This window comes from Rhinatrema bivittatum, chromosome 2 (genome assembly GCF_901001135.1).
Source record: "Rhinatrema bivittatum chromosome 2, aRhiBiv1.1, whole genome shotgun sequence".
Taxonomy (NCBI): domain Eukaryota; kingdom Metazoa; phylum Chordata; class Amphibia; order Gymnophiona; family Rhinatrematidae; genus Rhinatrema; species Rhinatrema bivittatum.
The window spans coordinates 5,334,056-5,359,913 of record NC_042616.1 but is presented as its reverse complement, the minus strand read 5'-3'; the positions used below and the strand labels follow the sequence as shown (position 1 = coordinate 5,359,913).

The window sequence follows — 25,858 nt, the reverse complement described above, 5'->3', positions numbered from 1 at the left end:
AAATGGTCTATCGTATCCGTGGCTTCAGCATGATCATACTCGGCCCTCACTCTGGCCCGCACCACACAATGAAAAAAGGTTACGCAGTCTTCCGGGGTGCCACCATCCAACGCCACAGTCCTGGTCTTATAGATGACATATTTCGCGGTGGCTAAGATGTAGCTGATAAGGTGGTCCCTGGCCCTCAGCCTCATGTTCCTTGATGTGGTGCAGCAGTAGAGAAACAGATGAGGGCTGAATTGTAGCCAAAAGCATAGGAGGAGGATCTTCAGCTCCGTGAGGAAGGGTGTAAGCCGAGGACATCGCAGGAAAATGTGTTCCAGCGTGTCCTCTTCCCCGCAGAACTCGCACCCTCCTCCTGAACCCATGAGGTGTGCCAGCAGGATGCCTGTCATGATGGCCCTGTGGGCGATGCGCCAGCTCAAATCCCTGGTGGGCTTCGGAATCGGTTCCAAATAAAACTGCTCCCACTGGGGTTTTTGCGCATCGCCCAAAACCGTCCGCCAGGGTGTAACTGGGTGGCTGGAGAGGGTAGCCTGGTGCACCTTGTGGTGATTCAGATCAGTTAGGGCCGTCTTCGTGGCTTTCCGAAAAGGCACCCGCTGTAGCTCATACAGCCTGCTGAAGCTGTGGGGAGGGGGACAGGGAGGTCGAGGGGGTCCTTGTTGAATCGGGGGGCCGATGGTCAGGGCCGGGAGAACAGGGGTGGGGGTGGGTAGGGGTGGGGACTCCCGGCCTGAAGAACCCCCTCGGACGGGCTGGAGGGGCTGAGGGATAAAAAGGCCCTGTATCTCCCTGAGCAGTTGACCGGCTACGTACGGGTGCCCCATGCCCATACGCCGGGCCAGCGCTTCTGGGGACACCCAACATCGCCGGTCTGTGCTCAGGAGATCTCCGACGCATGTTGTCCTGGACTCTATGAGCCATCGGTGCACCTGAGGGGACTCCAGGGCATTCACATCCAGAGCAGGGTTGTGAATAAGGGGCTCTTCTGGAGTATTCAAACTCAGGGGTGCCGAGGGATCTCGTGTTCCAGAGACCACACTCTAGGCTTTGAAAATATCTTGGTAGAAGACCGGCAGCGACGGGAAGTGGCATGTGTACACTTCCCTGTTGATCACCAATAGCTGCCAGTCGTACGGCAACCCGCCCACTTGCTTGAGGAAAAAAGCCCACAGCGGGTGCCACTGTGGAGGTGGGTCTGCGTACAGGAATCTCCGCAAGGCCTGGAGCTGCAGGGTGTGGACTTTACATCTTTTGTCCACCACCCCCTGTCCCCCCTCCTTGAGGGGGAGCCCCAGGACACCTGCAGAGACCCAGTGCCTCATCCCGGCCCAGAAGAAGTCCAGCAACTTCCTCTGAGTCCAGGAGATGAACTCCGAGGGTGGCCTCAGGGCGGCCAGCCGGTGCCACAGCATGCTGGACACCAGCTTGTTCACCACTAAGGCCCTCCCCTGGAAGGACATGAGCTGGACGAGACCCTTCCACGCCCCCAGACGAACTGCGACTTTTTCCTTCAACTCCTTCCAGTTCGCTAGGGCCGCGGACTTTGCAGTGGTAAGGTGGACACCCAGATATTTCAGGGTCCCCCTGCCCCAGGAAAAATTATCAATCTGGCTAGGGAGTATGTCCACCTGTTGCGGTCCTACCCAAAGTCAGGAGCTTTTGGCCCAGTTGATTTGGGCCGAGGATGTGGATGAATAAACCCCCTGGCAGGCTCGCACCCTCTCCAAATCAAGTGGGTCCTGGACCATGAGGAGTACATCGTCAGTGTATGCCGACAGGGTGATCCGCATCTCCGGTGCTCGCAGCACCAAGCCAACGAGCCGCCTGCGCAGAAGACACAGAAACGGCTCGATGGCCAGGGCATAGAGCTATCCAGAGAGTGGGCACCCCTGACGTACTCGTTGACTGAATGCCAGAGACGCCGTCAAGGACCAGTTGACCTTAACAAGGCATTCCGCAGAAGAATACAGGACACGGAGAAGACCCATGAAACGGGGGCCAAAATCCGAATGCCTGAAGGGTTCCTATGAGATACGTTTGATCCACCCTGTCAAAGACCTTCTCCTGATCAAGGGACAAAAAGCCTACCGACAGCCCGGCCCTATGGCAAAAATGAAGAAGGTGCCAGACCAAAAAAATGTCAAAGATGGTCCGGCCCGGGACGGTGTAGGACTGATCGGGGTGGATCACACCTGCCAGCACAGACCCCAGCCACTGCGACATTGCTTTGGCTAGGATCTTGTAGTCTGTGTATCCAGGGAAAGTGGATGCCAATTCCGAATGTCGCGCGGGTCCCCACTCTTGGGCAAGAGGATCAGCACCGTGTGACGGCTGGAGAGGGGAAGGGCGCCGGTCTCCCAGGCTTCCTCTAGGACCCGCAGGAGGTCAGGTCCTAGGAGGTAAAAAAAATGGGCGAAGAACTCAACGTTCAGTCCGTCGATGCCCAGTGTTTTATTGTTGGGCATCTGACCCAGTGCGGCAGAGAGGTCGGCCAGAGTGAAGGGCTTCCCCAGCCTCTCTCTGTCGCGCTGACCGAGCGCGGGAAGCTCATCCCACAAGTCCCTGCTGGCACTGGGATCGACAGAGTCTGGAGAGAAGAGGGCAGAGTAAAATTCCCGTGCCCTCGCCCTAATCCTTTCCGGCTCCCTGAAGGGGGTTCTGTCGGCGGAGAGTAAACACGTCATCCGCCCCTTCTTCCCCCTCCTCTTCTCAAGTGCATAGAAGAAGAGCGAGCTGCAGTCCATTTCACGGAGGAACTGGACTCGCGAGCGCACAAAAGCCCCTCGGCCTCGCCACTCCTCAAAGGCCCAAAGGGTGCGCTTCTTCTCCTCATACTCTGCCTGCAGCTGGTGCTCAGTGACAGAGAGCCCCGCCTCGAGAGTGAGCAACTCCCCCTTGAGTGGCTCCGTCTCATGACGCCGCTCCCCGTTAACGTCTCTAGCATATTGCCGACAGAGAAGCCCGAGGCGGATCTTCCCCACATCCCACCATTCGGCGAGCGAGGGAAAATCCAACTCGAGCTTGCGCCAGTCTCCCCAAAACTCCTGGACCGCCGTCACGAGCCATTTCTCCTCTAAAAGCGAGTTGTTAAAGTGCCAGTAGGCAGCACGAGGCTCGACTGGGTCGAACCTCACCTTCACGGTCACTGCGTGGTGGTCCGTGAAGGCCGCCACCTCATCGACACTAGAAAGGGCTTGTGACATCAACCCAAAGGAGAAATAAAAACGGTCGATCCGAGAGCGAGACACCTGTCCGAACCGCACCTGGAGAAAGGTGTGGCCGTCAGATGCCCCGGGGTGATGACTTCGTCAGACGTCAGCCAGGGACAGGCATTGGACCACCTCCCTCAGGACAGCCGACAAGGCGAGGTGCCGTTGGCTCCCGGTATGGTCGCCGTGCTCGAGGGTACAATTAAAATCACCCCCGAGCATGACCTCCTCTTCGGCGTCTAAGGTGTCCAAATGGGCCAACATCTGGCGAAAGAATGCTTCTCGTTCGGGTCCGGCGGTCGGGGCATACACGTTAACTAGGTTAATCGTGCAGCCCTCGATCCGGACCCGGAGGTGAAGCATGCGACCGGGCACGACGGGTCGGACATCCAGCACTTCATCCTGCAGGGATTCCACCAGCACGATGGCCACCCCGCCAGATTGCCCGATGGAGTGGTTGAACTCCACCCTGCCGTGCCACCCCAGGAGCAAGCTGCCTCGGTCTCTGGGGTAGAAAGGGTCTCCTGAAGGAAGGACACCGAGCACCCTCCTGCTTTAAGGAAGGAGAGCACCCAGTGCCTCTGGAGACCCCTCCTGCAGCCGTGGACGTTCAATGTGCCGAATGTCAGAGCCATTCTCCATCAGCAATGCAAACGGTCGCATGGGACAGCAACTTACAAGGGGTCACCTGCCCCATGTCGGTCCTATTTCTCCAGCCTGTCAGGCTGGCCAAGCACCTCCTCAGATGACAGGAGAAGGGTTGGCTCAGCCAAGGGAATGAGGGGTCCCGGGAGGCCTTGGGACTCAGCGGAATCCACAGGCCCTCCCATCTGGGGGTGACCCTCATTCCCTACCTCCCTTCGATGGTAACTGGACCTCCCCCTGAGGTCTGGGGCAGTATCCAACAGACCAGCAGGCAGAGGTGAGCAATAAGGAGAGGCCCCCATGTCCATCTCCTCCTGGATGGAAACCTCAACGGCAGAGGGAACCACTGAGCACTCTGGGGGGGGGCGCTCCTCCACCTGCGTCCTCTCCTGCCCGCTGATTCTCAACCAGAGACCCTAGGGGTTCTATGTCTCCGCTAATCCCTGCCTCTGACTCCAGAGGCCTTCCTCTCCCTACCAGCACATCCTCGGATGGCGTGTTCACCTCATGCTTCAGGTGGGTGGAGGTTGGTGCGACAGCAGGCGCCTCATCAGAGCCATCAGCAGGGAGCGGGCTGTACAGGGGGAGGTCCATAATGGGAGTAAAAGGGAAGGGGGCTCCAGGGGCCCACCGCAAACGAGTTCAAGGAAACTATCCACATCCCAGACCTGCCTGGGAACCCCTGATGCGTCTAAGGCAGGCAGGCCTGAGATCTGCAGTGGGGCTTTCCTCGTCGGGCTGGAAGGGCCAGCCTCAGGATGAAAGGACCAAGCTGGCCCCTCCGCGGTAACCCTGCGGCCTAACTCATTCTCTGAGAGTCCCCTCTTCCTAATTTATTTATTTAGCTATTTATTTATTTATTTAAAAGCTTTTATATACCGAAGTTTAGCTGTCAGCCTTCACTCCGGTTTACAATAAACGCAACTTAATACATTTTGGAATCAACTGATAACAAACAGTTTAAGGAACAGCAATAGTTAAATCAACTTTATATAATTTAAATCAACATTTAAGTAACGTGGGAAGCGTTATGGTTTATACACCGAATTATGTAAAATCTGGAAAGAAGCGATTATTGTCTCAAGATGAGCCTACGAATAATGATTTTAAATAAGCCTGGGAATAAATATGGAGTATTATCCTTATCAGTAAATAAGAGGGTTAAAAGTTCTCAATAATAGTCTTGAAATTGTAATTATATAGTTGACGGTGGTTGTGTGTTAGTTATGTTACGTGTGGTTACCCAATTCCATCTTTGAAGGCTTGACGGAAGAGCCACGTTTTGAGTTCTTTTTTAAATGTTTTGGTGTTGCATTGTGAGGTTAGGTACTCTGGTAGTGAGTTCCAGAGTTTAGGTCCTGCTATGGATATGGCTCTTTTTCGTACGTTGGATAGCTTGGCTAAAGGTAGCGATGGGACATCTAGTTGTAATTTACTTGAAGTTCGTGTAGTGCGTTGTGATCTGTGTTCCTGTTTGATGTTGTTTAGGGAGGAGTTTTCAGCTTTGTATATTGTGTTGTGTAGGATGGTTAGGATTTTGAATTCAATTCTTTTATCTACAGGTAGCCAGTGCAGCTTGCTTAGTACAGGGGTGATGTGGTCAGATTGTCTTTTGCCGGTGAGGACTCTGGCTGACGCGTTCTGTAGTAATTGTAGTGGTTTTAATATCGTTTTTGGAAGACCTAGTAGGAGTGAACTGCAGTAGTCGAAGCTAGTGAATATCAGTGATTGTAAGATGGTTCTGAAATCTTGGTGGTATAGTAGTGGTTTTAGATGTTTGAGGACTTGCAGTTTGTGGAAGCCTTCTTTTGTTTTCGTTGAGATGTGCTTTTTGTAGTTGAGTTCAGTGTCTATGAATATTCCGAGGTCTTTTACACTGTCCTTTAGATGGATGCTTATGTTGTTGATTTGTATGGAGTGGTTGGTTTTTAATCCTGAGTTTTTTCTTTCTATCAGTATGTATTCTGTTTTGTTCATGTTTAGGCATAGCTTCAGGTGGTTTAGCATGTTTCTTATTAATTCAAGGTAAGAGGCTGCTAGAATCATTACGTCTTCGATGGTGGAGGTTATTGGTCTGAGGAGTTGGATATCGTTGGCGTACATGTAGTATGTAACGCCTAGGCCCGAGATGAGTTGGCAGAGAGGAAGAAGATAGATATTAAAGAGTGTGGCTGAGAGGGCAGATCCTTATGGTACTCCAGTTTCGAGGGGGATTGCTTCAGAGGAGTTATTGTGGAAGTTGACTTTGAAATATCTATTTTTGAGGAATGATGTGAACCAGTCTAGCATTTTGCCTGACAACCGGATGTTTGCTAATCTTGATATTAGACTTTTGTGTTCTACTGTGTCGAACGCGGCGGAGAGGTCTAGTAGGATGAGTATATGGCTTAAGTTGTTGTCAAAACTTCTTAATATGCTGTTTGTTAAGTTAAGTAGCAGGGTTTCAGTGCTGTGGTTTTCCTGAAGCCGTGCTGGGTAGGATGTAAGATGTTGTTGTTTTCGAGATGTTCATTGAGTTGCATCAGGGTTGCTTTCTCCGATAATTTTGCTAGTAGGGGCAGATTTGAAATTGGACAGTAGTTGTTCAGATCGTCTGGGTCTAGGTTCTTCTTCTTTATTATAGGTTTGATCGTTGCAGTTTTTAATTTGTCTGGTAGTTCACCCTCTTCAAGGGATTTATTAATAATTGCTGCTATAGTTGGAGCAACGGTATGAGCTATTTCTTTTAGGTCTCGTGTTGGGATTATGTCAAGATCGTGGTGTGCTGGGTTGATTTTTCTTAACATTTTTTCTGTTTCAATAGTTGAGATTGGATCAAAATTAGAATATGGTATTATGTTTGTAACGGATATTTGTTCTTCTGTCATCGTGGATTTGTTGATGTTACCCATTATTTTGCTGATTTTGTTTTTGAAGAACATGGCGAGATCTTGGCTTAAATTTTTTTTTTGTGATGTGTTGTTGTTTTCAGATATGAGGTTGCTTACTATGTTGTATAGTGATTTGGAGTTATTGGTGGAGTTTTTGATTTTTTGACTATAGTAGTTACGCTTAGTGTCATGAATCATTTTTTTGTATGTGGCAAGTAGCGTGCGGTATCTTCCTAGTGTCACGGGGCATTTTTTTTTTGCCATTCCTTTTCTTTTTTCCTAAGGTTGGATTTCGTGATTCTTAGTTGGGAGTTGAACCATGGGTTGTTTTTTTCTCTGTTATTCTTTATCTGTTTTGTTTTCTCAGGGTTTATGTAGTTGGCAGTCTGTTCTGTAAGTTGGAACCAGGATTATATAGCGTTGTTTATGTTGGAGAGATCCAGATTTGCTAGTTGTTTTCCGAGTTCTTGTTGAAGGATCTCAGGTTGGAAGAGTGGTCGGTATTTGAAGGATAACGATTCCTTTGTTTTAGTCGTGTTGTTGATGTTTGCTTGTGTCTTGCATTGCAGGAGGTAGTGATCAGACCATGGGACTGGTTTATATGTTATTGATGTATCTGATAATAGGTGATTTGTGAAAATCAGGTCCAGTGTATGGCCCGCTTTGTGTGTGGGGATGTTCACTTGTTGGTTGAGGTCTAGACTTGATAGCATGTCAAGCATGGTTTGGCAATTTTGTGATCTGGGGCTGGTGTCTGTGTGAAGGTTGAAGTCTCCGAGTAAGATTGTCGGTTTTTTTGTACTGATGTTTGTTATTAGGAATTCTAAGAAGGGGGAGATTTTGTTATCCAGAAGTTTGGGAGGGCAATATACTAAGCATATTTGCAGGTTTTCTGAGTCAAAGAAGGATATTTCGTATTGTCTCGGGAGAGAGTACGGGATCAGTTTCATTGAGAAATGTTTTTTTATGATTAGGAGTAATCCGCCTCCTCTGTGGGCTTAGGTCATATGCATTGTTGTTTAGCTGGTTTGTTATTACCTGGTCGGTATTTTTAAACCAGGTTTTGGTTATGGCGATGAAGTCAGGGTTTTTTTCCTGAATAATGTCTGAAATTAACATGAATTTTTTGGTTAAGGATTGGGCGTTATCACGAAGAAGGTGAGATAGAACATGTTCTTGATATATTTCTTGAGGGGGATATTTATCAGATATCTGTGTTTTTTCAGGGGAAACAAGTAGGGAGTTGTAGCCATCTTTGGGATGGCTGGCGGTTGTGAGGTGACTGGTTTGCCTTCAGTTCTTGGGGTTGGGGTTTATTTTGGAGCTGGTGTGGAGGTGGTATTAATAATAGTTGGTGGTGTTTTTAGCTTGTTCGAAATAGATAGTAAGGCCGTGAGTAGTTTGGAGTATCTTGCTGACTTCTTGAGGGACGTGCAAAGGGGCGCGCCAAGGGGCATGCCCCTTTGTTGCGCTCCTTAGGCGCGTGCCTGCGTCACACGGTGCCGGAGGCGTGCTTGCCTGCAATTTGAGGCAGCAGGTCGGGTCCCTCGGCGCCGCCTCATGAGCGTTGTGGGCGGGAGTCAGGAGGGAGGTCCTTCCTCCTGCTGGTCAGGAGGAGTCTGGCTTCGTGGCTCGGCCTATCGCGGAGGTAGGCCGGGCGATGCAGCGAGGGGGGGGGTAGCCTACCGTGGAGGTGGTGACTCTCGGGCCTACCGGTCGCTGCCCTCTGCTTTCCTGGCGTTGGGGTCCGGTTCCGGTCGTGTCGGCGCGATTGTCCGCACTTGCAGGCAGCAGGTCAGGTCCCTTGGCGCCGCCTCGTGAACCAATTGAACCAATGGGTGGAAGGGGAGCAGGCAGAGAAGCATCCTGCCCCGCTTGACTCAATGAAGGCGGGTTGTCAGACACAACATTCCTCTCACCCACCTCCCCCTCCGGTGCTACCTTCCTGTCCCTCCCCTGTTCCAAATCCATGGAGGCTTCCTTAGGACAAGGAGGGCCCCGTTTCACAACCTCTCCGGTTATGTCACCTTTCTAGCTAGTGTGGGTTCCACTCCCTCTCTTTGGTGGGGGCCCCGCAACCTCAGACTCACCACCAGAGGGGGGCGGAGAGATATCCACTCCACAAGCATGGGGCGGCTTAGTCCTTTTCTCCCGGCCACCACGTTTAGTGCCGAGGTCGCCTGTCAATCCTCCGGCAACAGAAGATGCATGTCGGGGGCTAGTCGCCACAGGCGACGGAGGAGAATCCCCTGAGTTCTGCCGAGGCAATGCAGCTCGCTGTATCTGAGGCTCGGTACATGGAGCAGATGTGACAGATGGCTTTCCCTGGGGTGAGGGGGCCCTGGCTTCCGGGGTACCGCTCTGGAGCGCGGTGGCTCTGGGAGGACCGGCTGCGGGGTGATGCTCTCACTCAGCTGCGGGGCTTGTCCTCGCCGCCGAGGACAGTCCTTCTGTATGTGCCCCGCCTCTTTACAGAGATAGTACCGGTCCTCTAGGGTGGTGTAGAAGATCTTATATGAGCGGCCCCCATCCCACACAGGGAACCAGCCCTCGATGCCTTCCGTCCCCTGGGAAGCACGAGCCATGCTTGCCGTCTGTGAGACACCACGTGCTTCATCGCCTTGGTCTTGAAAATAACCCTTGCTGTAGTTACACAATGTAGGAGCTACCACCCAGGAAATGAATCTAGGTGTCATAGTGGATAACACATTGAAATCGTCGGCTCAGTGTGCTGCAGCAGTCAAAAAAGCAAACAATGTTAGGGATTATTAGAAAGGGAATGGTGAATAAAACGGAAAATGTCATAATGCCTCTGTATCGCTCCATGGTGAGACCACACCATGAGTACTGTGCATAATTCTGGTCGCAGCATCTAAAGAATCATATAGTTACACTGGAGAAGGTACAGAGAAGGGTGATCAAAATGATAAAGGGGATGGAACAGCTCCCTTATGAGGAAAGGCTGAAGAAGTTAGGGCTGTTCAGCTTGGAGAAGAGACGGCTGAGGGGGGATATGATAGAGGTGATTAAGATCATGAGAGGTCTAGAATGGGTAAATGTGAATTGGTTATTTACACTTTCAGATAATAGAAAGACTAGAGGGCAGTCCATGAAGTTAGCAAGTAGCATATTTAAAACTAATCGGAGAAAATTCTTTTTCACTCAACATACAATTAAGCTCTGGAATTTATTGCCAGAGGATGCAGTTAGTGCAGTTAGTATAGCTGGGTTTAAAAAAGGTTTGGATAAGATCTTGGAGGAGAAGTCCATTACCTGCTATTAATGAAGGTGACTTAGGGAATGGCCTCTGCTATTACTGGCATCAGTAGCATGGGATCTTCTTGGTGTTTGGGTACTTGCCAGGTTCTTCTGGGCTGGATTGGTTTGTATTGGAAACAGGATGCTGGGATTGATGGACCCTTGTCTGACCCTGTATGGCAATTTCTTATGTTCTTATATTCATTTTACTTTACTGCATTTATTGACTATATTATATTGGTTTATTGACTTTATTATATTACTTATCTTTTTGCTTTATATTATTTGCTTACTTTTCAATATTAATTCAGCTATATTCTTTATTAATTGAATTGATTTGGTTTTATTTTAATTTTTAACTTATTAATTTATATTATTATATTGCTTTTTTTTTTTTTTTACTTTATTTCACTTCTTATTTTTAAGTTTTATGTGTGAGTGGGAAGTGGTTTCTTACTTAACCCACTCTTCCGTGGGACGTTTAACTCCTGGCCTTGATCCGGGAGACAAATTTCCCACTGTAGAATGATTCATGCACAGGTGTCTGTCCTTCAGCATACCTCCTTGCATTGCAGGGTAAGCTCATTACTCTGCAAATTGCATGGAGATACGCTTATTTTAGCATGACTTATTATTCCTGTTTTACTGCATGTTTGTTCAGCACTAAAATCCCTGTTACACTCTGGGGTTACATTAGCACTGAAAACTCCACACTAAAATGGGAGTGAAGAGCCATGCTATGATCAGAAGGGGTTATATATCGGCCTCCAAGAGTGGGACTTAATTTCAAAGCAGACTTAGGCGCACAAGTCTGGGTTTAGTAGCTGCAGGCAGACTTCACTTCTATCTGGTTTATTTTCAAGTTGCCCTCTTGCAGAGAATTTTACCGGGTGTTCTGGAGAGCCACACTTTCCTCTATGCATCACACAAATCTTCTTATTTTCTTCCCTAAAGGAGAGAAAAGGGAAACATTTTGATTTTTCAGATAAAGCTAAAACCTCTCCAGGTCAAATTCAAATTTCACAAAATTAAACTAAAAAGTAGAGCATAGCCTAAAGCAGTGGTTCTCAATCTTTTTCCCATTGTGACACAACTGACAAACCATGCTCATGTGTGTGACACACTGCTCATTACAATTCAATACGGAAATAAAAAATAAAGGCCCGGTATTATTTTTATTGTTAAGAATCACACAAGGGAAAATACATATTCTGTCTGAACAGAAATTGCTTAAATAGTAAACATCCCACACCAAAACAGCACCAATTTCCAGCACTTAAACAGTAACCATCTTACCTAAGAAAAGGCAACATTGAAAATTTTACACCAGGCCTTAAGACACCAATACATCTCCTATTAGGAAAACAGACCAAGTCAGGCTGTAAAAGAGCCCTATACAGAAACTACACGCCAGCAGAAAACCTCACCTGAATCACATGTGCTGACCCTCATCTAACAAAGAATAAAGAGACAAAAACGCATAACTAGAAGCATGCAGACAAAAACTGAATTGGAAACTGCAACAAGCCAGAGTCTCTGTATGCAGGGTAACAAAGGAAAAAAAGAAACATCATCCTTATAAAACAAATCAAGAAATATAAAATCAGTAGCAGTAAAACCATACTAACAAAAAGAACAGATTATTTCAAAACAGCTGATGAATGGAATATCCAATAATTAAAAACTCATATCAAAAATTTCTAGATACCAATAAAATATTTCAAAGTAGCAGACACAAAGACCCAGTAATAAAAAATAGTAAGGATATAAAAAATGTTTTGTTCTGCATACCTGGGAATGTTTGATATCCAGGTGCCCTGAGATTGTGGAAGGAAGGCAAAACAATTACTGTCATGGTTAAAAGATGAGGTGAAAGAGGCTATTTTAGCCAAAAAAACATCCTTCAAAAATTGGAAGAAGGATCCATTTGAAGAAAATAGGAAAAAACATAAGCATTGTCAAGTTAAGTGTAAAACATTGATAAGACAGGCGAAGAGAGAATTTGAAATGAAGAGGCAAAATCTCTTAATAAAAACTTTTAAAAATATATCCGAAGCAAGAAACCTGTGAGGGAGTCTGTTGGACCATTAGATGACTGAGGGGTTAAAGGGGCTCTTAGGGAAGATAAGGCCATTGCAAAAAGACTAAATGAATTCTTTGCTTCCGTGTTTACTAATGAGGATGTTGGGGTGATACCAGTTCTGGAGATGGTTTTCAGGAATGATGAGTCAGACGAACTGAATGAAATCACTGTGAACCCGGAAGATGTGGTAGGCCAGATTGACAAACTAAAGAGTAGTAAATCACCTGGACCAGATGGTATGCATCATAGGGTACTGAAGGAACTAAAAAATTAAATTTCTGATCTATTAGTGAAAATTTGTAACCTATCATTAAAATTATCCATTGTACCTGAAGACTGGAGGGTGGCCAAAGTAACCCAATATTTAAAAAAGCTCCAGGGGCAATCCAGGTAACTATAGACCAGTGAGACTGACTTCAGTGCTGGGAAAAATAGTGGAAACTATCCTCAAGATCAAAATTGTAGAGCATATAGAAAGACATGGTTTAATGGAACACAGTCAACATGGATTTACCCAAGGGAAGTCTTGCCTCACAAATCTCCTATATTTTTTTTTGAAGGGGTTAATAAACATGTGGATAAAGATGAACCAGTAGATGTAGTGTATTTGGATTTTCAGAAGGCATCTGACCAAGTCCCTCATGAGGGGCTTCTAAGAAGTATGAGATCTAGGGATTCTTATAGATTGCAAATTCGCCATGAAATCCTGCATTAAAAAAATCATAAGTGATGGTTAGTTCAAATTAAACATACTCAAAAGATTAAACCCCTCCTATTCCCAAAAAACTTTAGAATTGTCTTACGGGTACTTGTCTTATTAAGTTTAGATTACTGTAACTCACTATTCTTAGGCCTTCCCGCAAAAATTGTTACGGCTGTGGCTGCTGTGCAACCGCCTCACCACCAGGGGCCCCTCTAGAGCTGGCTTTCCTGACAGGCACAGTCCATCTCCTCTGTCCACTCTATGCTCTGGGTGTGCCCTTATAACCCTGCCTGACAGTTGCCTCGGTGCTTCGGCATCGAGCTCACCTGGGCTCCCTGCTCTAGCCTGCCTTGCGCGGCCTTTGGGCCTTCTGTCTTGCCTTGCGCGGCCTATGGGCCTTCTGTCTTGCCTTGCCTTGCGTGGCCTTCGGGCCTTCTACCTTGTCTTGCCTTGCCCTGCCTTCGGGCCTTCTGTCTTGTCTTGCCTTGCGCGGCCTTTGGGCCTTCTGTCTTGCCTTGCCTTGCGTGGCGTGGCCTTCGGGCCTTCTACCTTGTCTTGCCTTGCCCTGCCTTCGGGCCTTCTGTCTTGCCTTGCCTTGCGTGGCCTTCGGGCCTTCTGTCTTGCCTTGCCTTGCGTGGCCTTTGGGCCTTCTGTCTTGCCTTGCCTTGCGCGGCCTTCGGGCCTTCTGTCTTGCCTTGCCTTGCGCGGCCTTCGGGCCTTCTGTCTTGCCTTGCCTTGCGCGGCCTTCGGGCCTTCTGTCTTGCCTTGCCTTGCGCGGCCTTCGGGCCTTCTGTCTTGCCTTGCCTTGCGCGGCCTTCGGGCCTTCTGTCTTGCCTTGCCTTGCGCGGCCTTCGGGCCTTCTGTCTTGCCTTGCGCGGCCTTCGGGCCTTCTGTCTTGCCTTGCCTTTCGCGGCCTTCGGGCCTTCTGTCTTGCCTTGTCTAGCCTAGTCTTGGTGGCCTTCGGTCTTGCCTTGCCTTGCCTTGCCTTGCACGGCCTTCGGGCCTTCTGTCTTGTCTTGTCTTGCCTTGCCTTGCGCGGCCTTCAGGCCTTCTACCTTGTCTTGTCTTGCCTTGCCCTGCGCGGCCTTCGGGCCTTCTACCTTGTGCTGTGTATGGTCTTCGGACCTTCTGCCCTGCCCTGCCTTGCTTACTGTGCATGCGGTCCTACGGGCCCTCTGCTCTATTGTCTGTGTGTGTTTGGCCTACGGGCTCTCTGCCCTGCTTACTGTGTGTGGCCTACGGGCCTTCTGTGTGTGTGTGGCCTACGAGCCTACTGACCTGCCTTGCCCCGCTTACGGTGTGTGGCCTACGGGCCTTCTGTGTGTGTGTGTGGCCTACGGGCCTTCTGACCTGCCTTGCCCCGCTTACAGGTGTGTGGCCTACGGGCCTTCTGTGTGGGTGTGGCCTACGGGCCTTCTGGCCTGCCTTGCCCCGCTCACGGTGTGTGGCCTACGGGCCTTCTGACCTGCCTTGCCCCGCTTACGGTGTCTGGCCTACGGGCCGTCTGTGTGTGTGTGGCCTACGGGCCTTCTGACCTGCCTTGCTCTGCCGCCTGCCCTGACCCAGCCTAGACCCAGACACTGCTTCTTGCTGTCTGCCCTGACCCAGCCACGGTTTCCAGCCATCCCTGTCTCTCTCCACCTGGAGCCACCCCTTTGGGTGGTGTTCACTACCCCTGAACTCAGCCCAAGCGTAACAGTATGCCGAAGCCATCAAATTTCCAGGGGAAGAGATAGCTCTGTGTGCTAAACCGGTGAGTCAACCTTTTTTTTCCCTATTACAAGATGCCTCCTTCAAAGTTTTATACCTGCAATTCCTGTCAGACCTTGAATTACCTAAGCTATCAGAACTGTCTAGCCTGTCAACTTGCTGGTCAGGAACACTGGTTGTGCAGTAACTGCAATAAGAGAAATGTCTCTGTTTATCAAGAGTGTTTAAACTGTTCTACTCCACAGCCAGGATGGTGGAAATGTTCATGTCTTCCGTGCCTTTTGCCTCCAGGCGAACCCTGCCCCCGCTGCAAAGCTAACGGGCCATCTGTTTCTCCCAAAAGCTCAGCTAGTTCTACTACCGGGCGTTCAGCTTCTGGCCCAGTTAGCAACATTATTTCATGTAGCAGTTTGTGGATTAAGCATTCTAGCACTTCATCTCTGGACACTTTTGAAAAAACTTGCTACCAGGAAACAAGTATTAATTCTGAAAATCTTAGAACTCACCGGGTTAAGAAGCCTTCTATAACTTCCACGCTAGAGCCTCAGAAACGAAAGCTGAGAGAAGTAATTAACTCTAGCAGGGCTCTGCTTCCCACAGCTGCACTTAAGACACTAACGAGCACCTTCCCTAGACGTCCTAGAACTGCCTGTGCCCTCTCTAAGCAGCTCCTCCAGAAACAAAAGCAGGAGCTTCTGGCTCAAAGTATCAAGCCCACGGCAGTACAATCTTTGTCCTCCCTGCGCCTTAATTCTAACCTTGTTGCTCTGCCTTCCAACTCTGCTGCATTACCCCATGAGAGGCCTGAACCTGTTTCATCACCCCAAGAGGGGTCCAAGTCTGCTGCATCTCCCCGCAAGGGGTCCAAGCCTGTTTCATCATCCCGAGAGGGGCCTGAACCTGTTTCATCACCCCAAGAGGGGCCCAACTCTGCTGCATCTCCCCGCAAGGGGTCCAAGCCTGTTTCATCATCCCGAGAGGGGCCTGAACCTGTTTCATCACCCCAAGAGGGGCCCAACTCTGCTGCATCTCCCCGCAAGGGGTCCAAGCCTGTTTCATCACCCCGAGAGGGGTCCGAGTCTGTTTCATCACCCCGAGAGGGGTCCGAGTCTGTTTCATCACCCCGAGAGGGGCCTGAACCTGTTTCATCACCCCAAGAGGGGCCCAACTCTGCTGCATCTCCCCACAAGGGGTCCAAGCCTGTTTCATCACCCCGCGAGGGGTCCAAGCCTGTTTCATCACCCCGAGAGGGGCCTGAACCTGTTTCATCGCCCCAAGAGGGATCCAAGCCTGCTGTCTCACCCCAAGAGGGGGCCAAGCCTGCTTCATCGCCCCGAGAGGGGTCCGAACCTGCTACAACGCCCGGAGAGGTGTTCGAGCCTGTTTCATCGCCCCGAGAAGGCGCCGAGCCTGCTTCATCGCCCCGAGAAGGCGCCGAGCCTGCTTCATCGCGCCGAGAGGGGTCCGAACCTGCTACAACGCCCGGAGAGGTGTTCGAGCCTGCTTCATCGCCTCGAGTGGAGTCCGAGCCCGCTGCTTCACCCCCGGAGGGGCTCGAATCGGTCCTGCTGCTGGCCCCGGAAGGATCTGAACCGGCCCTACTGACAGACTGTGTCTCTCAGCCGTCTGAAACTGCTGAACCGGTTTTGCTGCTGCCCCTGGAGGGGTCCGAACCGGTTTTGCTGCTGCCCCTGGAGGGGTCTGAACCGGTCCTGCTTCCGCCCCCGGAGGGGCTCGAACCGGCCTTGCTGCCGTCCTCGGAGGGGTCCGAACCGGTTTTGCTGCTGCCCCTGGAGGGGTCTGAACCGGTCCTGCTTCCGCCCCCGGAGGGGCTCGAACCGGCCTTGCTGCCGTCCTCGGAGGGGTCCGAACCGGTTTTGCTGCTGCCCCTGGAGGGGTCTGAACTGGTCCTGCTTCCGCCCCCGGAGGGGCTCGAACCGGCCCTGCTGCCGTCCCCGGAGGGGTCCGAACCGGTCCTACTGACAGACTTTCTGACTCAGCCATCCGAGCCTACTGAACTGGCCCTGTTGCAGTCCCCGGAGGGGTCCAAACCGGCCCTGTTGCAGTCCCCGGAGGGGTCCGAACCGGTCCTGCCAACAGACTTTGTTATTCAACCATCTGAGCCTGCTGTACCGATTCAGCTGCCGACTCGGGAGGAGTCTGTGCCGGCCCTGATGCCGACCCTGGAAGGGTCCGGACCGTCCCTGCTGTCGTCACAGGAGGGGTTAGCACCTGCCTTGTCGTCTCAAGAGGGGTTATGGACTATTTCACTGCCCCAGGTGGGGTTTGTGTTCCCCTTGTCACCCCAGAAGGGGTTATGGACTGTTCTGTTGCCTCAGGAAGGAATGGAACCTGCCACCTTGCCCCAGAAGAGGTCTAACTCTGCCGCCTTGTCCCAGGAGGGGTTATGGATGATTTTGCTGCCCCAGGTTGGGGTTGTGTCTGCCTTATCACCCCAGGAGGGGTTAGGGACTGCCTTGCTGCCTCAGAAAGGAGTTGAACCTGCCGCATCGCCCCCGGAGGGGTCTGACTTTATTATTGAGTACCCCCTGCAAAAATGGGACCCTGGAGGAGGGGGAGGCCTTGAGGGGGGGGTACTGTTACGGCTGTGGCTGCTGTGCAACCGCCTCACCACCAGGGGCCCCTCTAGAGCTGGCTTTGCTGACAGGCCCAGTCCATCTCCTCTGTCCACTCTATGCTCTGGGTGTGCCCTTATAACCCTGCCTGACAGTTGCCTCGGTGCTTCGGCATCGAGCTCACCTGGGCTCCCTGCTCTAGCCTGCCTTGCGTGGCCTTCGGGCCTTCTGTCTTGCCTTGCCTTGCGCGGCCTTTGGGCCTTCTGTCTTGCCTTGCCTTGCGCGGCCTTTGGGCCTTCTGTCTTGCCTTGCCTTGCGCGGCCTTTGGGCCTTCTGTCTTGCCTTGCCTTGCGCGGCCTTTGGGCCTTCTGTCTTGCCTTGCCTTGCGTGGCCTTCGGGCCTTCTGTCTTGCCTTGCCTTGCCCTGCCTTCGGGCCTCCTGTCTTGCCTTGCCTTGCGCGGCCTTTGGGCCTTCTGTCTTGCCTTGCCTTGCCCTGCCTTCGGGCCTTCTGTCTTGCCTTGCCTTGCCCTGCCTTCGGGCCTTCTGTCTTGCCTTGCCTTGCCCTGCCTTCGGGCCTTCTGTCTTGCCTTGCCTTGCCCTGCCTTCGGGCCTTCTGTCTTGCCTTGCCTTGCCCTGCCTTCGGGCCTTCTGTCTTGCCTTGCCTTGCGCGGCCTTTGGGCCTTCTGTCTTGCCTTGCGCGGCCTTCGGGCCTTCTGTCTTGCCTTGCGCGGCCTTCGGGCCTTCTGTCTTGCCTTGCCTTGCGCGGCCTTCGGGCCTTCTGTCTTGCCTTGCCTTGCGCGGCCTTCGGGCCTTCTGTCTTGCCTTGCCTTGCGTGGCCTTCGGGCCTTCTGTCTTGCCTTGCCTTGCGCGGCCTCCGGGCCTTCTACCTTGCCTTGCCTTGCGCGGCCTTCGGGCCTTCTACCTTGTCTTGATTAGCCTAGTCTTGGTGGCCTTCGGGCCTTTGGTCTTGCCTTGCCTTGCCTTGTGCGGCCTTCGGGCCTTCTACCTTGTCTTGTCTTGCCTTGCCCTGCGCGGCCTTCGGGCCTTCTACCTTGTGCTGTGTATGGTCTTCGGACCTTCTGCCCTGCCCTGCCTTGCTTACTGTGCATGCGGTCCTACGGGCCCCCTGCTCTATTGTCTGTGTGTGTTTGGCCTACGGGCTCTCTGCCCTGCTTACTGTGTGTGGCCTACGGGCCTTCTGTGTGTGTGTGGCCTACGGGCCTACTGACCTGCCTTGCCCCGCTTACGGTGTGTGGCCTACGGGCCTTCTGTGTGTGTGTGTGGCCTACGGGCCTACTGACCTGCCTTGCCCCGCTTACGGTGTGTGGCCTACGGGCCTTCTGTGTGTGTGTGTGGCCTACGGGCCTACTGACCTGCCTTGCCCCGCTTACGGTGTGTGGCCTACGGGCCTTCTGTGTGTGTGTGTGGCCTACGGGCCTTCTGACCTGCCTTGCCCCGCTTACAGGTGTGTGGCCTACGGGCCTTCTGTGTGGGTGTGGCCTACGGGCCTTCTGGCCTGCCTTGCCCCGCTCACGGTGTGTGGCCTACGGGCCTTCTGACCTGCCTTGCCCCGCTTACGGTGTCTGGCCTACGGGCCGTCTGTGTGTGTGTGGCCTACGGGCCTTCTGACCTGCCTTGCTCTGCCGCCTGCCCTGACCCAGCCTAGACCCAGACACTGCTTCTTGCTGTCTGCCCTGACCCAGCCACGGTTTCCAGCCATCCCTGTCTCTCTCCACCTGGAGCCACCCCTTTGGGTGGTGTTCACTACCCCTGAACTCAGCCCAAGCGTAACAAAAATATCTGAAATATTTTAAAATATCTGTAAAAATATCTGAAAAATACTGAAAAATACCTTCCCTTCCCTGCCCTCTTTGGTTACTCCTTTGGGCCTAGATGTCCCAGAAGACTTGCCCCGTGAGGCTGTCGTTTACCCCTCTTTGTTCCCTCATTATTATTTACGACCTCCTATTATTATTTATTATTTTTACCTCTCCTCACTCCTCTGTATTTTTTACTTTTCCATAGCCATTAGCGTATGGTAACTTATCATTGTTACTGCAATAGTCGCTAGCATTATCTTATTCTATCACCATACTTCACTTCTACACTCCGTATAACATTTTACTACAGCATCCTCCGAATTGTTCTTCATAGCCGTTATTCCACTTATTCCACTGTAAATAGGTTTTAATTGTACTAATTATGTTAGTTAATCATGTTTTAATGCATTCCACTTGTTCACTGTAAATATCGTTTCAACCTTGTTTCAATGTATCCGCCCCTGGGGCGACAGTTCAGTTCTCTGTAAACCGGTGCGATATGTATTCCATACAGGAACATCGGTATATAAAAATAAAAAATAAATAAATAAATATCACAAGACCATTGGAACCTCTGCAGAGCTCTGCAGCTAGACTCTTGATAGGTAGTAGAAGATCCGAAGATATCACCCCTATTTATTTATTTATTTATTTATTTTTAATTTTTATATACCGACCTTCTTGCATAAAATGCAAATCAGGCCGGTTTACATTGCAAACTGAACAAGCAGGAAATATAATTCCTTAGTCGGATACATAGAACATCTAGAATTAAAAATGTAAATGCAAACTTTTTAGCCAGCTTAATAGAGGTTAATTAAATAACAAACATAACTAAACTTATTTTACACAAAGCACGAAAGTTAGCATGAAGGGGAGCACAAATGGAACGGCGTCTTTTACCGGCTCTGCCGTTAGCATGATAAGAACATAAGAACATAAGAAAATGCCATACTGGGTCAGACCAAGGGTCCATCAAGCCCAGCATCCTGTTTCCAACAGTGGCCAATCCAGGCCATAAGAACCTGGCAAGTACCCAAAAACTAAGTCTATTCCATGTAACCATTGCTAATGGCAGTGGCTATTCTCTAAGTGAACCTAATAGCAGGTAATGGACTTCTCCTCCAAGAACTTATCCAATCCTTTTTTAAACACAGCTATACTACCTGCACGAACCACATTCTCTGGCAACAAATTCCAGAGTTTAATTGTGCGTTGAGTAAAAAAGAACTTTCTCCGATTAGTTTTAAATGTGCCCCATGCTAACTTCATGGAGTGTCCCCTAGTCCTTCTACTATCTGAAAGAGTAAATAACCGATTCACATCTACCCGTTCTAGACCTCTCATGATTTTAAACACCTCTATCATATCCCCCCTCAGTCGTCTCTTCTCCAAGCTGAAAAGTCCTAATCTCTTTAGTCTTTCCTCATAGGGGAGTTGTTCCATTCCCCTTATCATTTTGGTAGCCCTTCTCTGTACCTTCTCCATCGCAATTATATCTTTTTTGAGATGCGGCGACCAGAATTGTACACAGTATTCAAGGTGCGGTCTCACCATGGAGCGATACAGAGGCATTATGACATTTTCCGTTTTATTCATCATTCCTTTTCTAATAATTCCCAACATTCTGTTTGCTTTTTTGACTGCCGCAGCACACTGAACCGACGATTTCAATGTGTTATCCACTATGACACCTAGATCTCTTTCTTGGGTTGTAGCACCTAATATGGAACCCAACATCGTGTAATTATAGCATGGGTTATTTTTCCCTATATGCATCACCTTGCACTTTTCCACATTAAATTTCATCTGCCATTTGGATGCCCAATTTTCCAGTCTCACAAGGTCTTCCTGCAATTTATCACAATCTGCTTGTGATTTAACTACTCTGCACAATTTTGTGTCATCTGCAAATTTGATTATCTCACTCGTCGTATTTCTTTCCAGATCATTTATAAATATATTGAACAGTAAGGGTCCCAATACAGATCCCTGAGGCACTCCACTGTCCACTCCCTTCCACTGAGAAAATTGCCCATTTAATCCTACTCTCTGTTTCCTGTCTTTTAGCCAGTTTGCAATCCACGAAAGGACATCGCCACCTATCCCATGACTTTTTACTTTTCCTAGAAGCCTCTCATGAGGAACTTTGTCAAACGCCTTCTGAAAATCCAAGTATACTATATCTACCGGTTCACCTTTATCCACATGTTTATTAACTCCTTCAAAAAAGTGAAGCAGATTTGTGAGGCAAGACTTGCCCTGGGTAAAGCCATGCTGACTTTGTTTCATTAAACCATGTCGTTCTATATGTTCTGTGATTTTGATGTTTAGAACACTTTCCACTATTTTTCCTGGCACTGAAGTCAGGCTAACCGGTCTGTAGTTTCCCGGATCACCCCTGGAGCCCTTCTTAAATATTGGGGTTACATTTGCTATCCTCCAGTCTCCAGGTACAATGGATGATTTTAATGATAAGTTACAAATTTTTACTAATAGGTCTGAAATTTCATTTTTTAGTTCCTTCAGAACTCTGGGGTGTATACCATCCGGTCCAGGTGATTTACTACTCTTCAGTTTGTCAATCAGGCCTACCACATCTTCTAGGTTCACCGTGATTTGATTCAGTCCATCTGAATCATTACCCATGAAAACCTTCTCCATTACGGGTACCTCCCCAACATCCTCTTCAGTAAACACCGAAGCAAAGAAATCATTTAATCTTTCCGCGATGGCCTTATCTTCTCTAAGTGCCCCTTTAACCCCTCGATCATCTAACGGTCCAACTGACTCCCTCACAGGCTTTCTGCTTCGGATATATTTAAAAAAGTTTTTACTGTGAGTTTTTGCCTCTACAGCCAACTTCTTTTCAAATTCTCTCTTAGCCTGTCTTATCAATGTCTTACATTTAACTTGCCAATGTTTATGCTTTATCCTATTTTCTTCTGTTGGATCCTTCTTCCAATTTTTGAATGAAGATCTTTTGGCTAAAATAGCTTCTTTCACCTCCCCTTTTAACCATGCCGGTAATCGTTTTGCCTTCTTTCCACCTTTCTTAATGTGTGGAATACATCTGGACTGTGCTTCTAGAATGGTATTTTTTAACAATGACCACGCCTCTTGGACATTTTTTACTTTTGTAGCTGCTCCTTTCAGTTTTTTTCTAACAATTTTTCTCATTTTATCAAAGTTTCCCTTTTGAAAGTTTAGCACGAGAGCCTTGGATTTGCACACTGTTCCTTTTCCAGTCATTAAATCAAATCTGATCATATTATGATCACTATTGCCAAGCGGCCCCACCACCATTACCTCTCTCACCAAGTCCTGTGCTCCACTGAGAATTAGATCTAAAATTGCTCCCTCTCTCGTCGGTTCCTGAACCATTTGCTCCATAAAGCTATCATTTATTCTATCTAGGAACGTTATCTCTCTAGCGTGACCCGATGATACATTTACCCAGTCTATATTGGGGTAATTGAAGTCTCCCATTATTACTGCACTACCAATTTGGTTGGCTTCCCTAATTTCTCTTAGCATTTCACTGTCCATCTCACCATCTTGACCAGGTGGACGGTAGTATACCCCTATCACTGTAGTCTTCCCTGATACACAAGGGATTTCTACCCATAAAGATTCAATTTTGTATTTAGTCTCATGCAGGATGTTTATCCTGTTGGACTCTATGCCATCCCGGACATAAAGCGCCACACCTCCTCCCGACTGCTCCTCTCTGTCATTGCGATATAATTTGTACCCCGGTATAGCACTGTCCCATTGGTTATCCTCTTTCCACCATGTCTCTGAGATGCCAATTAAGTCTATGTCATCATTTACTGCTATACATTCTAATTCTCCCATCTTACTTCTTAGACTTCTGGCATTAGCATACAAACATTTCAAAGTTTGTTTTTTGATTGTATTTTTATTCTGCTTTTTAATTGATAGGGATAAGTTAGAATTTTTTAGCTCAGGTGAGTTTTTAGTTACAGGCATTTGGACTACTTTTCTAATTATTGGAACCTCACTGTCGGGATGCCCTAATTCTAGTGCATCATTAGTATCCTTTAAAGATACATCTCTCCGAACCATGCGCTGCTGAGCGACTGTCGGCTTTCCCCTTTGTTCTTTTTGTGGGCGGGTCTCATTCTCTCTGAGGACTCCCTCCGTTGTCAGTTTCAGTTTCATGGCGATTCTTTTTCATTTTTTTTTTTTATGTTTGTTTCAGCCCGGGATTGTCTCTCAGGGCACCCGATGTTAGTGGGCTGCCCCTCACCCTCGCTGCCCGATGGAACGGCGTCTTTTACCGGCTCTGGGGGTCCGTAGCCTTAAATTACCTCCATAGCGGCGGTCCGTAGCTAAATCGGGGGAAGGGGGAGAGCAGGAAAAGCGGCACACTAAATCGTGTAGTCTTCAGCCGGCGCCTATATTAAAAGAACTTCATTGGCTGCCGGTCAAATACAGGGCCCAGCATAAAATCTTATCACTAATTTACAAAACCCTCTACAATGAAAACATTGAATGGTTAACCTCTTCAATTCACTTCCACACCCCCTCAAGAACCACCAGATCAGCCGGAACAGGGATGCTGCCAATTCCTTCCCCCAAAATTGCCCACCTAAATAATGTAAGAGAAAGAACTATCTCTATTGCTGGACTCCTTCTATGGAACCCTATTCCGCAGGAATTACGAATAGAAGCTGACATCAAATTATTTAAAAAGGGGATTAAAATCTGGCTTTTTAAACAAGCCTACCAAGAGCTGTTAGCATAATTACCTCACACCTCTGATTTTGTAGTAAGGTAATGTGTATTTTTATTTTTATTATACTATCTCTACCCTAACTATACTACCTCTCTAACAGGCTGATACAGTACAGTGTGCTCCGGTGGAGCGCACTGTTAGCCCAGGTTTGGACACACGTTTTCGATGCGCTAGCTTCTCCCCTTATACAGTAAGGGGTAATAGCGCATCGAAAACACGCGTCCAACCCCCCCACCCCCGAAACTAATAGCGCCAGCAACATGCAAATGCATGTTGATGGCCCTATTAGTTATAACCTCGCGATACAGAAAGTAAAATGTGCAGCCAAGCCGCACATTTTACTTTCAGTAATTAACGCCTGCCCAAAGGCTGGCGTTAATTTCTACCGGCACCAGGGAAGTGTACAGAAAAGCAGTGTACAGAAAAGCAGTAAAAACTGCTTTTATCATAGCGATATTAAGTCGGAGGTCCCAAAAATAAAAAAAAAAAAGTAAAAATTTAAAAAAAAAAATTTAAAAATCGGCCCGCGGGTCAGAAGACAGATGCTTAATTTTGCCGGCGTCCATTTTCCGAACTTGTGGCTGTCAGCGGGTTTGAGAACCGACGCCTGCAAAATTGAGCATCGGCTGTCAAACCCACTGACTCCGCCGCTCCTGTCAAAAAGGAGGCGCCAAGGACGTGATAGTGTCCCTAGCGCCTCCTTTTACCGCGGGCCCTAATTTGCATAGGCCACCCTCCTGAATCTCGCGCCCAGGAGAGTGGCCTATGCGCTCGCCCGCTCTCCCGTGTGTTTTTCTGTATCGGCCTATTAGTGTTTAAATCTTGATTATTTACCCTACTATTTAGTTTGCTATGTTATTTATATTATGAAACAATGTATTTACTTCCTTTATTCTTTGGAAATGCAAATAATTTTAAATGATTAATTGCTAACTACTGTAAACCGATTTGATATGCTTACAAGAAAAGTCGGTATATAAAAATTAAATAAATAAAATAAATAAATAAGAAAACTCAAAAGTCATGGGATAGGAGGTGATGTCCTTTCGTGGATTACGAATTGGTTAAAAGACAGGAAACATAGAGTAGGATTAAATGGTCAATTTTCTCAGTGGAAAAGGGTAAACAGTGGAGTGCCTCAGGGATCTGTACTTGGACCAGCGCTTTTCAATATATTTATAAATGATCTGGAAAGGAATATGACGAGTGAGGTTTTATTTATTTATTTATTTATTTATTTAGCATTTTTATATACCGAAATTCATGTAGCAGAGTTACAAATCAATTCGGTTTACATATAAACATTAACTAGCATGTAAGAATGCTGTTACATATAACAAGGAGAATATAACTTGGACCAAATAACTGGGATGCTGTTATTACCATATAAATGAACAATAAAACCATAAAACGAGTGATATTTTGTGAAACCGGCAAGACATAATATCCTTGAAATATCTAAACAAGAACAAATAGTGATCGGAAACTAGGCAATCTGCAAGAAGATCAGCTGCTAATGCTACTTGGAGAGACGGTATTGGGGTATACTGAGGAAGACATAATAACTAAGGAAGGCAAAGAGAGGAGGTAGATTATTGGCCTAGATTGAAAGCTTGCTCGAACAGCCAAGTTTTGAGTCTCTTTTTGAAGGTGATTGGGCATAGTTCCTGTCGGAGTGTAGCGGGCAACGAGTTCCATTGTTGTGGGTCTGCTTTGGACAGAGTTCATTTGTTTAAAGTGGATTTAATGGCTGGGGCAATGAGGGTATTCCTGTAAGCTGTTCTCACTGGTCTATTGGGGATAAGAATTCGAAGAGGGATGTTGAGTTCCAGTGGGATGAGCTTGTGGATATATTTGTGAATGATGGTGAGTATTTTGTAAGAGATTCTGAACTTGATCGGGAGCCAATGTAGATTTTTTAAAATGGGGGTAATATGGTCTCTTTTGTTGGTTTTTGTAAGTATCCTGGCTGTGGTGTTTTGGAGGATCTGTAGTGGTTTTAAAGTGTTAGCTGGGAGACCGAGTAGCAGGGAGTTGCAGTAGTCTATTTTCGAGAAGATGATAGACTGTAGGACTGCACGATAGTCTTGGAAGTGTAGAAGTGGTCTGAGCCTTTTTAGGACTTGCAATTTGAAGAAACCTTCCTTTGTGGTATTATTAATAAATTTCTTGAGGTCGAGTTGATTGTCCATTATGACTCCAAGGTTTCTGACCTG

The 25,858-nt window shown here is 48.4% G+C and overlaps 1 protein-coding gene across 1 annotated transcript in view; it reads right to left on the bottom strand.

Moving 5' to 3' along the window:
• Nucleotides 1–14,999, bottom strand: part of LOC115086013 (ovomucoid-like) — a 126,331-nt gene extending 111,332 nt beyond the window's left edge. The window contains exons 1-3 of the mRNA XM_029592592.1: nucleotides 14,991–14,999; nucleotides 11,780–11,805; nucleotides 10,876–10,936 (exon numbers count right to left, since the gene is read on the bottom strand). Of these exons, the coding sequence (XP_029448452.1) occupies nucleotides 10,876–10,911 (36 nt within the window). The 5' untranslated portion in view covers nucleotides 10,912–10,936; nucleotides 11,780–11,805; nucleotides 14,991–14,999. The remainder of the gene's footprint in view (nucleotides 1–10,875; nucleotides 10,937–11,779; nucleotides 11,806–14,990) is intronic.
• Between the last annotated feature and the right edge of the window lie 10,859 nt (nucleotides 15,000–25,858).